The 13,010-nt window shown below is 49.4% G+C and overlaps 1 protein-coding gene across 1 annotated transcript; it reads left to right on the top strand.

Annotated features, from left to right (window-relative positions):
- Positions 1-7,929: 7,929 nt before the first annotated feature.
- On the top strand, positions 7,930-10,657 carry LOC136154516 (uncharacterized protein CXorf49 homolog). Its single transcript, XM_065916779.1, has 2 exons — positions 7,930-9,393; positions 10,469-10,657. Exons 1-2 carry the CDS (start codon positions 7,930-7,932, stop codon positions 10,655-10,657), a joined length of 1,653 nt encoding a protein of 550 aa, XP_065772851.1.
- Positions 10,658-13,010: the final 2,353 nt, after the last annotated feature.

Genomic DNA, 13,010 nt, shown 5'->3' on the forward strand with positions numbered 1-13,010 from the left:
AGCAAGGAGATCAAACCAGTCAAGCCAAAGGAAAATCAACCCTGCACATTCACTGGAAGGACTGATGCTGAAGCTGAAGCTGCAATACTCTGGCCACCTGATGCGAAGAGCCGACTCATTGGAAAAGACCCTGATGCTGGGAAAGATTGAAGGCAGGAGGAGAAGGGGATGACAGAGGATCAGGTGTTTGGATGGCATCACTGACTCAATGGACATGAGTCTGAGCACCCTCTGGGAGACGGTGAAGGACAGGGAAGCCTGGCGTGCTGCTGTTCATGGGTGGCAAAGAGTGGGACAAGACTGAGCTACCAAACAACAATAAATTCTATTGCATATAATCCTGCAAGCCTAAAACATTCTTGTCTCCCCACTATGAATCAAAATCAAATGAATAAGCATAGCCTCCTGCTGACGTAGCTAGCGCTCGCTCCTACATTGCTGGCTAGGGGGTCCTAGGTGTCCCAAAGTTCGCCTTGTCTTGCTGGTGAGTGTGGCTGTTTCTGGGGGCAGCTGGCTGACATGCCAGGGTGTCTTGAGGCTGGTTTGTCCTGCCGTTGACTGGGTTTGGGGCCCAGGGTGTCCTGGGGCTAGTGCCAGCTCACTGGTGGGTGGAGCTCTGTTTCTGTTCCTGGCTCTCTAGCTGCAGGGCCCTGGGGGCCACAGAGCTGGTCTCAGTTCACTGTTGGGTGGGGCCAGTTCCCGACATGGCTGCCTGTGGGATCCTAGATGTCCCAAAGGGGGCTTCCACACACTGCAGTGTGGGGACAGATTGCAGAGCTGCTGGCTGAGAGCTCCAAAGTGTCCCAGACCTGGTGTCGACTTGCTGGTACACTGTGCTGGGACTCAGTGGCTCTCGGGGCTGGGGTGGGCCTGCTGGTGGGTGACCTATTTCCTGTAGTGCAGGCTGCAGGACTGGAGTTACTCCGGTTGCTGTTGTCTGCCTGCTGGTGTGTGGAGCTGGTTCTTGGGTTATGTGGCTTCAGGGCTCTGGAGGGGTCCAGGAGTTGGTGTTTTGGGCCATTGGTGGCTGGGGCTGGGTCCAGGGCATCCTAGGGCTGGGGCCTAACCACTGATGGGTATAACTGGTCCTGGGGCTAGTGATGACCTGCTGTGGGCAGGAACTAGGTCCCAGGGTCTCTGACTGCAGGACCCTGGAGTCCTGGCTTAATGCCTTCTTACTGGTGTATAGGGCCAGTGTGGTATGTCAGGGCCTCTGATTGACAGGTCCAGCTCCAGGGACTCTTAAGACAGCAGGCTTGCTTGTGGGTGGGACTGCACCTCTGCCTGGCTAGTAGCTTGTCCTGCCCCAGTATTATTGCCTACAGGCTGATGGGTAGGTCTGGGCACTGGTGCTAGTAAGTAGAGGGAGGATTCCAAAACGGCAGTGGCTAGTGCCAGTGTCCACGTGGTGGAAGGAGCTCCACAGAATGGCTGCTTCCAGGGTCGATGCCCCCAGGGTGAGTCCAGCTGCCTCTTGCCTCTCTGGGAGGCTCTCCAAGATCAGCAGCTGCCTCTGACCCAGGCTCCCTTCAAATTATTGCTTCAGCCCTGGGTCCTGGAGCATGTGAGATTTTGTATGCCCCCTTTAAGAGTGCAGTCTATTTCCCACGGCCCTGTGGCTCTCTCAAAATTAAGCCCTGCTGGCTTCAAATCCAAAAGTTCTGGGAGATCCTCTACATGTGAATAAATACAATTTCATCAGCAAAAATATACAAAGTACTACCACACAGAATGGGCATGAATCTCACAAATTTAACATTGATTGAAAAACCAAGAAGCACACAGATATATTTAACAATTCCATTCATATGACTGTAAGTAGCTGTCAACACTAACTCACAACATTTTATAAATAAATAAATAAATATATGTATATATTATAAAATCTTTGAGGAAAAGGAAATAAACGGTGGCACATAAGTAAGTGTGTGCCTATTCTCCTTGACGAACTAATGGGGCTAAGATAAGACAGGTAAACTGTAGGAGTGTTGTGGGTAGCCGACACTATCCCCTTCTGTGACTTGGGGGTATACACTTCATAATCAATTATTAAGCTCCACGTATACATTGAGACTTTTTCTCTATCTATGTTACGTCTCAGTATAATTGGAGAAAAACATAATGCTTATGGAAATATCATCCCAGTGTAAGCATATTGTAATTATGTTCTAACCAGAAGTAGAACCAAAGTTACTTTCTTTGTTTATAACATATCTAATTGCGATTAGTAATCTTATTTCATCTACATTAATAGCTATATTTTTGAGAACTCATACCTTTTCAATAACAAAGTGATGCTTACATAATTATATCAATCTCAATTTTTAATAAATAGTCCATATTTGGGTAGTACATTATCATTCAGAATTTAATTGTGAACTTGTGTTAAAGCTCACAGAAGTGATGTATTTGGATACAATTTCTCAGAGACTTCTCCGCTCCCCATCCACTTCCTCTCATAGGTGGAGCACCAAGAACCTGAGAAAAAGAAATGAAGGCAAAAAACCCAGAGCGCTGTGTCTGCATTGTAATACACCGATTTGACCAGCCGAGGGCAGTATGGTTTAAGGCTGTTTGTGGGAAGGGCCAGATGCCATGCCTTTGGAGTCCCTCCTGTTCTTTGTGATTAGTCTATGAAGCCCTGAGACTGAAGAGCTTATTTGAGCCAACATGGTGGTGATGGTGCTGGTGCTGGTGGTTGGATGGGCGGCATCTCCCTTGCCCGTTTGGCACTTCTATCTTAACACCAGCCTTCACCCCTGCTCCCCGCAGCAGCAGCTCTTTTCTTCCTCTTTCTCCTCAGACAGAAACTGAGACCTTTGATGTGCTAGACTGGGTGAGCTCCCACCTTCCACTGGCACAGAAGCAGTAGGTGGGTGTGCACAACCCTTCAAGCCCTTCCTTGGTTCTTTGTAGGGAGCAAAGCTGAAAGAATTTTTCTTAAATGTTAGCCGCCACCCCGCAGTGAGTGCCCCTGCTTTTGTTTCTAGTCTTGTGACCCAAGTGAAGGCTTCACACTGGTTTGTGGCATTGATAGGGTCAATAGGAAGAATGTCATCTCATTGATTGATGAATTGAAACAAGAGTCATTTTCTGGGGCCACCCCTCTGCCTAAAGATAACATAACTTTTCCCATTATAAATACTGTTCCATCTTCTAACCTGGTTGTTCAGAATTCCAGCTATTATTAATTTGCCTCCCTTTTTAAGGATGGACCTGAAACAGAAATTGAGGGAACATTTCTCTTGGGACTTTACCTTAAATGACTGAATATGTAAAGGATCTTCTCGTGCTTATTAGGGATTTTTCATCTCTTTAAACTATATGTGCTTTATTGCTAACTCTTTGACGCCATCAGAAGACATTTTGAAAAAAAAAAATTGTTTTGCCCAGGATTCGAGGACCCAAATGCCTCAACTGATTTTTCCTGCATGATTCCTGCCCCAGCATCACAGATGAACAGAATATTAGAGCTAGACAATCTCATGTAGAAATCTAACAGATCTACTCCTGACGGGTGTACAAATGAGGAATCTGAGAGTAGAGGGACAGCGCCATGTCAAGGCCAGCAGACAGTTCAACTATACCTCTTCAGTCCCCACTTTGCTGTTTGGTAGGACAGAAGCACCTCCATCGCCTCACACTCAGAACTCTTGTGGGTGTACGTTGAACTTGGTGCAGCTTCTCCCCAACCTCCTGACTGATTTGAAACAATGAAGTCTGTCCCATTTACTGTCAGTTATAGCTAGAGCCTTGTTCACTCACTTGAGCACCCCAGGTGAAGCACTCCCCTACACTGCAGCCACAGAATCTCTAGTGTTTTGAGGTCACTGTGGATTGCTGACTTAACAGGCCTAACACAAGGCGGAGTAAGGTAGGGCAAGCACTTGATGAGGAATCAGGACACCTGTCTCTCTCCTAACCTGCTGAAAAGCCCTTCCCCTTTCTGAACCTCTTGTTTCCCCATCTGGGAAAAGAGGAAGGTGCCCTAGAACAGAGACTCTCAACCTGGGATGCAAGAACTTCCTGAAATTGTGTGCAAAGTTGTGGGAGGCAATGTATCCAGTCTTCTTGGGAGGGTGTATAGAGCTTCCGATAGATTCTCAAAAGAGTTCTACTATGGGCAGAGTTGTGTTGCCCCAAATTCCTATCTTAAAGCCCTAACCCTCAATGTGACTGAATTTGGAGATGGAGCCTTTAGAGAGGTAATCAGGGTTAATTGAGGGAGCTGGTAAAGAATCTGCCCGCAATACAGGTTTTAATTCCTGTGTCGGGAAGTACCCCTGGAGAAGGGATATGCTACCCACTCTAGTATTCTTGGGCTTCCCTGGTGGCTAGACGGTAACGAACCCACCTGCAGTGTGGCACACCTGAGTTCCATCCCTGTGCTGGGAAGCTCCCCTGGAGGAGGGCATGGCAACCCACTCCAGTGTTCTTGCCTGGAGAATTCCCAAGGACAGAGGAGCCTGGTGTGCCGCAGTTCATGGGGTCACCAAGAGTTGGACACAACTGAGCGACCAAGCACAACACACACAGAGGTTGTAAGAGTGGGGCCCTAATTCCAAAGGACCTGGCATCCTTATAAAAGGAGGAGTTACCAGGTCTCTCGCTCTCTCTCTGTCTCCACACACACACAGAGGAAATGTCATGTGAGGAAACAGAGAGAAGGTTCCCAACTGCAATATAGCAGGAGTGCCTACACCAGGAACTGAACTTGCTGGCACCTTGATCTTGGACTTCTAGTATCCCAAACTATGAGAAACTAAACGCCTTTTGTTTAAGCCATCCAGCCTGTGGTATTTGGTTTTGACAACTCAAACAGACTAATACAGGGCCCACAACTGAAAAAAGGGTTCGGAGCCACTGGACCCACTGGTTGCCAGAAACCCATCCTGGACATTCATTTTTCAATACAACGTTTTTAGGTACTTGCACATTTCTTGAGTTCTTGCTTGGATCTGTGCAGTATGTCTTTTATTGCAACATACTTCCTTTTATAATAGTTGCATAACACAGATTTGTATCTATATAAACCCAAGGACAAGAGTTTAAATCCTGATTCCACCACCTACTAGATGTTTGACTTTGGACAAATTATCACATGTTTGTACCTCGTATATAAAATAGGGATAAGATTCGTGTCTACCTCACATGGCTGTTGTGAGAATTAAATGACATAATGCATGAAGAGGGCCTAGCACATAGTAAAGTTTCAACAGATATTAGTAGCTTTTGTGATGAAAATGTAAGTAGCAGTCAGGGTTTTTTGCCCTTATAAACAGCATTGTTGTGAGCGAACTTATTTATACAAAGAGATTTTTTTTCAAAAATACTTACCTAGATTAACTTAGAGAAAAAGACTAAAATAACTAAAATCATATATAAGAGAGGATATTACAACCAATTGGACAAAAACAAACAGGATTATACAAGAATATTATGAACAACTGTGGCAAGAAATTGGACAACCTAAAAGAAATGAATAAATTCCTAGAAACACACAATCTACCAGAAGTGAATCAAGGAGACAAAGAAAACCCAACAGACCAATAATGAAATTGAATCAGTAATGACAAACCTCCCCCCACACACACAAAATCAGGAACTGATAGCTTCACTGGAGAATTCCACCAAACGTTTAAAGAATTAATACCAATCTTCTTCAAATACTTCCAAAAAATTAAAGAAGAGGGAACACTCCCAAACTCATTTTATGAGGCCAGCATTATTCTGATATCAAAGGCACCAAAAGAGAAGAACACTACAGGTCACTTTCCCAGATGAATGCAGATGCAAAAATTCCCAACAAAATACTAGCAAAACAATTCAACGGCACATTAGATGGACTATGTGCAACGGTCAAAAGCGACTTATCCCTTGCTTGCAAGGCTAGTTTAACATACAAAAATCAATCAATGTAATAAAACACACTAACAGAATGAAAGACAAAAATCACATGATTATCTATATAGATGCATAAAAAATTCAGCATTCCTTCACGAAGAAAAACAGTCAACGAACTAGGAGTGGAAAGAAATTACCTCGACAAAATAAAGGTCACAACTAACATCACACTCAGTGATGAAAAACTGAAATCTCTTCTTCTAAGGTAAGGAAGAAGGCAAGGAAGCCTGCTCTCGCAATTATGTTAGTATTCAACAACTGGAAGTCATAGCCAGAGCTGTTAGGAAAGCAAAAGAAATAAAGACATCCAAATCAGAGACAGATAAAATTATCTCTGTTGATGATAGCATGATTTTGTACATGCAAAACTCAAAAGATTACACGGAACCATACACACACACACATGCACACAACTGGAAGAATTAATAAACAAATTCAACAAAGTTGTGGGGCACAAAATCGATAAACAAAATTAAGTTTATTACTATACACTAACAAGAACATTTTGAAAAGGAAATTAAGAAAACAATTCCATACATTAGCTTCAAAAAGTATAAAATACTGAGGAATAAACTCAAGCAAGGAATCAAAAGACTTGTACACTGCAAACTACAAAACATTGCTGAAAGAAACTAAAAAAGACACAAATAAATGGAAAGGCATCTGTCTGCACAGACCAGAATACTAAATATTGTTAAGAAGTGCATGCTACCTGAGGTGTTTAATTTTATGTGTCAGCTTGACTGGTCCACAGAATGCCTAGATATTTAGTCAAACATTATTCTGGGTGTTCCTGTAGAGTGCTTTTCCATGAGATTAACATTTAAATCAGTCAACTGGATAAAACAGATTTCCCCCTGATAATGTGGGTGGGCTTTACCTAATCAGTTGATAGTCTGACTAAAACAAAAAAGCAACCTTTCCTCATGTAAGAAAATTCCTCCTGCGTGAAAGCCTTTGGATCTGGGACATCAGCTTCTTTTCCCGCCTTTAGACCCAAACTGAAATATTAGCTCTACTGGTTTGGTTCTTAGGCCTTCTAACCTGGACTAGAGCTAAACCACTGGCTCTTCTGCGTCTCCAGCTAGCCAACTCACCCTCTACATCTTGGAACTTACCAGCCGCTATAATTGAATGAGTCAATTCTTTTACACACACACACACACACACACACTCCACTGGATCTGTTCTTCTAACACACTACCCAGAGTGATCTACAGATCCAATGCAAACCCTATCAAAATCCCAATAGCATGCTGTACAGAAATAGAAAAACTCATCCTAAAATTTAAGTAGAATCTAATGAGATCCTTAATAGGGAAAACAATTTGGACAAAGGAAAATTAGAGAATCACACTTCCTGATTTCAAAACATTACAAAGCTACACTAATGAAAACTGTGTGTTACTGCCATAATAACAAATAGACCAGTGGAGTAAAATAGAGATCTTAGAAATAAACCCTCACATTTAGAAGATGTGCCAGGCAGTAGATTTCCTGATAGAGGGGGAAACAAAGCTTTTTTAGATCTTTGGATCAAAGCAAGGACTCTGGAGTCTGATTGCTTGGCTTCAAATCTACCACTGATCCCCATGGGCCGAACGACCGTGGGCCAGTGGCTGAACCTTAGGCTGCTAATCATTAGTACTAGAGTCCTGGGAGCGTCACAAAGAACCACTACTACTTACATACAGCACTTAGAAGAGTGCCGGGCACGGGGTCTCTGCTGTATAAGTTGCTTTTCATAGATTCTGCCAAATTACGTCCCAAATGGATTTCTTGCACCACTGCCACAGAGGTTTGCTGCTAAACTCTCCCACTCTCGGAATGGTTAAGCACTTGGAGAAGGTGGGACGAGAGGCTTGACAGAGGTATACTAGCAGCATCACCTTCACCCGCCAACTCGCCAACTGCCGGGATGGCTCTTGGGATTGGCAGCAAGCCAGAGGAGGCCCTCGACCCCATTGGTTACACCTCGAGGGGACGGCCAAACAAGGCGCGTGCTGGTTGGCAGGAACCGGACCAATGAGGAGGCGGCAGGGCTGGCGCGCTGAAAACCTCGCGTCATTTGCGGCCATCTCCAGCATGCTTGACGGCGAGCTCCAGACGCCGCCCGCCACACCTGCCCTGACCGCCACCACGGCTGCCACCGTGACCCTGTTGATAAATCGTCGCTGCCCCAGGTCTGGCAGCCACCCAGATCGCGACATGAGCTCCCCAGATGATGAGGTGTCTGTTTTGGGAGCGGGTTTCGGCTCAGAGCACGGAGAGCAGACCAGCGGCCTTGAGGCCGGCTCCATAGCCCCGCGGGGACCCGGCCCCGGCCCTGAGCCAGGGGCACCGCAAAGCAGCGAGGGTGAGGGCGGGAATGGCTTCCCAGACCCTGAGGGCTTCGAGTCAGAGCGGGAGGTGCTGGAAGTGGGAGGGTGGGTGCTGTGGGGCCGCGAAGGCCGACCTTGCTCCCCAGCCGATGACCAGGGGGACGCCCTGCAGCTGGCTGACGAGTCAGTGGCGGCCATCCTGCAGCAGCTGACCGACCTGAGCATTCTGAACACCCGCAGATACCTGTCCCAGGAGAGCTACGTGGTTGGCGAAGTGTCTGCCTTCTGGGACTTCAAGGCGTGTCCCCCCAGTCGAGGCGGTGCCCCCCAGAGGTGTGGGGAAACTGCACAGGCTGGTGCCGTCCCTCTCCAGGTTGGCGGGCCCAAGGAGGGCCGGGCCTGGGGGAATGCTAAGAGAGGCACTAAGAGTAGGTTGAACGTGGCTGTGGATCACCAGTGGCCTCCCTCAGAAAGCCCAGCCAGGCTGCTGTCCGACCCCGAGTCCTCTGATGTGTTCGGTGAGAGAGAGCTGATGAGGGTGAGCATTTATCCCAAAGACGGAGGCCACGCGAAGCTAAACAGACCCGAAGATCCAGGGAACACACCCCGACGCTCGAATGTCCAAGGCAGGGAGAATCTCCTTAATGTGCCAGGCACTTGCCTGTCCTCGGCTCCGCGAGGATTAATTTCGGTTGAGGGCAGGCAGGGCGATGCAGAGCGGGATGACGCCTCTCCCCCTAAGAAAATGCAGAGTGCGCCCTGGGTGACGGGGAGCAGCCTGCCCAGCTACCCGGGAGTAGCAGTAGCATCAGCTACTGCAGCTGCCTCTACCGGCAGCAGGCTGCGACCCACTCTTAGGAGGAAGGGGGTCCAGGAGAAGAAATCCCTTGGGGGCATCTCCAAACCTGCCTTGGGGAGAACCTTCCCTTCCTGGGGGCAGGGAATCTCGGCCACTCCCCTGGAGCCGGCCACCTTCCCCCCAATCTCCGGCATCCCGCTGCTCGGGAGGTCCAAGAAGTATGCCTTGGTCCCTTGGGGAGCAGAAGAGTCCAAGCACACCGTCGCTGGGAAGAAACCCGTGGCTAGGCGGGCCCGGGAGTCGGTGGCAGTAATGGTGGTGTCCGGAGAAGACAACGACCCAAGTAGAGATTCATTCACAAAGGGCCAAGTGAGTAGGCCAGGCCCCTCCTCTCTCCCCACTCTTCCCCCTCCTACCCTCCCCAGGACACAGGTCTTCACCCCTTGTCCCTCTCTCTATCCCTCAGGGGTCGCCATTGGGTGGCCCTCGGTCACTGGGTCATTAGGATGCCAGACTGGGGTCCTTTTACTAGGGACAAACGTTAAGGTAGCACTTTGGGTGTGCTGGGCTCGGTTCTCCACACTTGGCCTGTTTCCAGCCTCCTCCACGAGGCTGGGGCTGGAGTGGAAGGGAGAGCTGGTAGCTGAATGGATTTGAGGGGACCCCTTAAAAGCTTCACAGAGCTTCGGTGTTTAGACGCATCACTTTCTTGAATCCTACTTCGTAGCTGTTCCCCAAACCTTCCTTGCAGGGGCCCCAGGTTTTCTCAGTGCCACACTGCTGTCCCCAGCTCAGCTCTGCCTGCTGGCCTGGGGCTGACTGACAGAGAATGTTCTAAAGAGATCAGTCTTTCAATTCTCTTTCCAGTTCCCTGCCTCAGCTCGGTCTTGAATCACATGAGCACTCACACACACAGGCATAGACATATAAATGCACTGGTACACACATGCGCGTGCATACACACATCCTGACTCCAGATCAGTGAGAAATCTTTGTTTTTAGCTGACCACTGACAGGCCATGGCCATCTTCTCCATGGGTGCATCATGGAGAACCCAGCAGCACCAACCTCAACATCAGAGGCACACAGGATTCAGGAAACTCAGAGCCCGTGGCCATGAACAAGGGAGAGGTCAGGCCCAGAGGGCCTGGCCCCTCAGGTGAGTGTCCTGGGTTTTGATGTGGGAGGAGGGGGCCAGGGGTGAGGGCAGAAACCTCTGTCTCTGACTCTTCCTCTCTCTTCTGGGGGCTCAACCTTGCTCCCAGTCCGCTTCTCCCATGAGAAACAGGGTGTCACCAGGGCTGGACCTGGTCCCATCACCTTCTGTGTGGGATTTGTTTGACAGGGGTGATCGGTGGCAGTGCTCCAACAGCTACTCTGGGCTTCGACCTGTATGCAAATAACCTTTTCTGTGAAGTGCTGTTTGCCCACATTGGTCTCCCAGGTGCTGGCTGTGGCTGCTGCTCTGGGAGACTGGAACCCAGAACCACAGTCTTTGGTGACCATTGTGGTGAAATCGCTGCCCCTGAGGAATAGGAGGGGCAGGCCCAGAGAGAAGGTTTGGGCTGCCTGCCGGGCAGAGCAGGGGACGTCCAATGCTAGCAGAGGGTGGTACTGCCTCACCTTACATTAGACCCGGCCTGGGCCTTTCCACCTCACCGGGTACCTGGGAAGCTGGATTGTGTGTCCTTTCCCTGTCAGGTGACCAGGAACCAACTGACCATTCCCCAAGACTGAAAAGGCAGCCGCAGCCACCCGGAAAGCAGGGCTGTCCTCGGGTAATGCTTCTTCTGGCTCCTGGATATGCACACGCAAATCCCATGGTGGGATCTGGGTCCAAGTACAGCTGACATCTGTGGGTCCCCCACCCCCATCCCATCCCACACCACAGGGAGGGAACCCATCTCCTTTCCACTGAGGAACGTCTTTTGCTTGCCAGTCTAGACACCTGGCTTTGGGATGGAGGGCCCGGGGGAGAGGAGAGGAGGAGGAGAGGGGAGGCAGGTGTATACTAACCATTTCTCTTCCTCCTGTGTCTACTGGCCTAGTGTCTGGTGCTACAGAGAGAAATAGATGACCTTAAGGAGCAACTTGGTATGAGGAACCAGGGACAGAGAGAAGCGGGTTCTTAGTGCAGAAGCGGGGTGGGCCCTTGGGGTGAGGTGGGCTGCAGGTGCAAGGGGCCTCGTAGGGATCAGCATTCCTGTGGGGAGGAGAACCTATCAAGCCTGTCCCTGGAGCGAGTGGTGCATGTCCAGCTGGGCGTGCGGACAAGTAGCAAAGTACTGTGTGGACTGCGTGCACACTCTGCCAGCCACACGAGTCCTAGACAGCTCCTTCTGATAGGACTTGTAGAGATGCGTTTTTGATCTGTTGTGGTCTCTAAGGGTCTTGTAGGATTGTTTGCGAGACAATTTTTGAAAGGTTCGGGCGTGGCCCCGAGCTTGAGAGCTGCTGGCACATTATGTTTCCTTTTAGGAAATGGCTCCACATTAAATTCCAGTAGTGGGGAGTGATCAGGCCCAGAGCTCTTTGCATCGGGGCTGGGGGTATGTGGGTTTCAGGTTGCAGGGCTAGGTGGTTTCCCACGGGGACAGGGGTTCAGGCGTCTGTGTCCGTCTGTCTGGAGCACCTGTTTATGCCTCTCCCTGTTGCAGCCTCCAAGTGGTACCTGGCTGAGAAGTTCCAGATCGTTTGAAGTGAGTGTTACACACTGCATACCCCTTCCCACAACACTGGCTGTTGAGCAGGACTGTGGGCTGGCCCTGTCTTGAGGCTCTTCCCTGACTCTGCTGTTTTACAGGTTGAGCCCAATATCTTCCTGCAAGAGGAGCAGCTGTTACTTCTGGGGCCTGCAAGCTGCGGCCAAGCTTGTTGCCTCTCGTTCTGCCTCCACCAGGGCATCCTGTGCCCCTTGTTTTGCCCCCTCTCTACCCCAGTGTCACATCATTGTTTGATTAAAGGACTTCTCATGTTCTGTGTTCTTCCCTGTCTCTGGGGAGTAGGGGTTAAGGGAGTGGGAGGAGGTCTGCTGGGGAGCTGTTCCACATCAGAACATTTTCCAGAATAGTACCTCTGGAATCTGTGTTGGGAATCTCTGGGTCAGCCTCTGCTACCATCCAGGCCATCAGACCAGCGGAGCGCCCCCAGTCTGTGTTCTGTGTGGCCTCTGTCTGGCTACATTGGCACGTCCTCCCTTTTGCCTGAAGGCCCTTTCTATTTCTCTAAACACCCTCCTCTGGGGTTTAGCAGTTTCCATTCATTGCTGCCATTCTGCTTCCCTGTCAGAAGGAACTCATGACCCCCTTATAGAGCTCCAGTCTTTCACCCTTCCCTCACTGCACTCATTGTCCTGCTTACCCTGACCCCTCTGCTTTCCTGTCAGAGCACCCTCGATCCCTCCCCTGGCTTGTCATCGATGACCTTGCCTGCATGTTTACTTAAGCAGGTGGTAACAGGCACAGGTTTGCTCATCTTCCCCCTTCCTGGGCCCTACCCTCTCAGTGGATCCCCACCCCACCCCCCAGTACCAGCTTGCAAGCAGGAACCTGCATACTCTCCCCCTCTCCTGTTTAGCACTCACGCCTGAGACTCAGGCACCAAAACTTTTGCTCTCACTTCCTCGGGTTCAGTAAAGGGCATGAGAATGAATCTTGGACCCAGCGAACTGGGGAGCAGGAGTGAAGGTACAGGGAACACAAGTGAAAAGCTCAGGTTAGTTGCTGAGCTGGAAGTCAGGAGAGGCGTCTGGTGCCAATCTGGGGCAGAGTGCACCCTGACAGCTAGAGATGGATGGTCCAGTCCTTGGAGCTTTCATATCCTCCCTGCCCTAGCCAGCTGACCAGCCTACACTCCTGCAGCCTGGATGTCTCTCTGCCCTTGGGTGGAAAGGGGCCTGTCAGGCTCTATGACAAGTATGGTTGGTAAGTCTGTGTTCTTACAAGGTCTCCATCAAATACTGTTCCATCAGCCCCATGACATAGATT

Source organism: Muntiacus reevesi, chromosome X (genome assembly GCF_963930625.1).
Source record: "Muntiacus reevesi chromosome X, mMunRee1.1, whole genome shotgun sequence".
NCBI lineage: Eukaryota > Metazoa > Chordata > Mammalia > Artiodactyla > Cervidae > Muntiacus > Muntiacus reevesi.

Excerpts from the sequence above, each read along its gene's own strand:
- LOC136154516 (XM_065916779.1), top strand. The coding sequence starts at position 7,930 with ATGAGGAGGCGGCAGGGCTGGCGCGCTGAAAACCTCGCGTCATTTGCG. Across the intron at positions 9,394-10,468 it reads ATTCATTCACAAAGGGCCAA|GTGCTGGCTGTGGCTGCTGC; the intron begins GTGAGTAGGCCA and ends TTGGTCTCCCAG.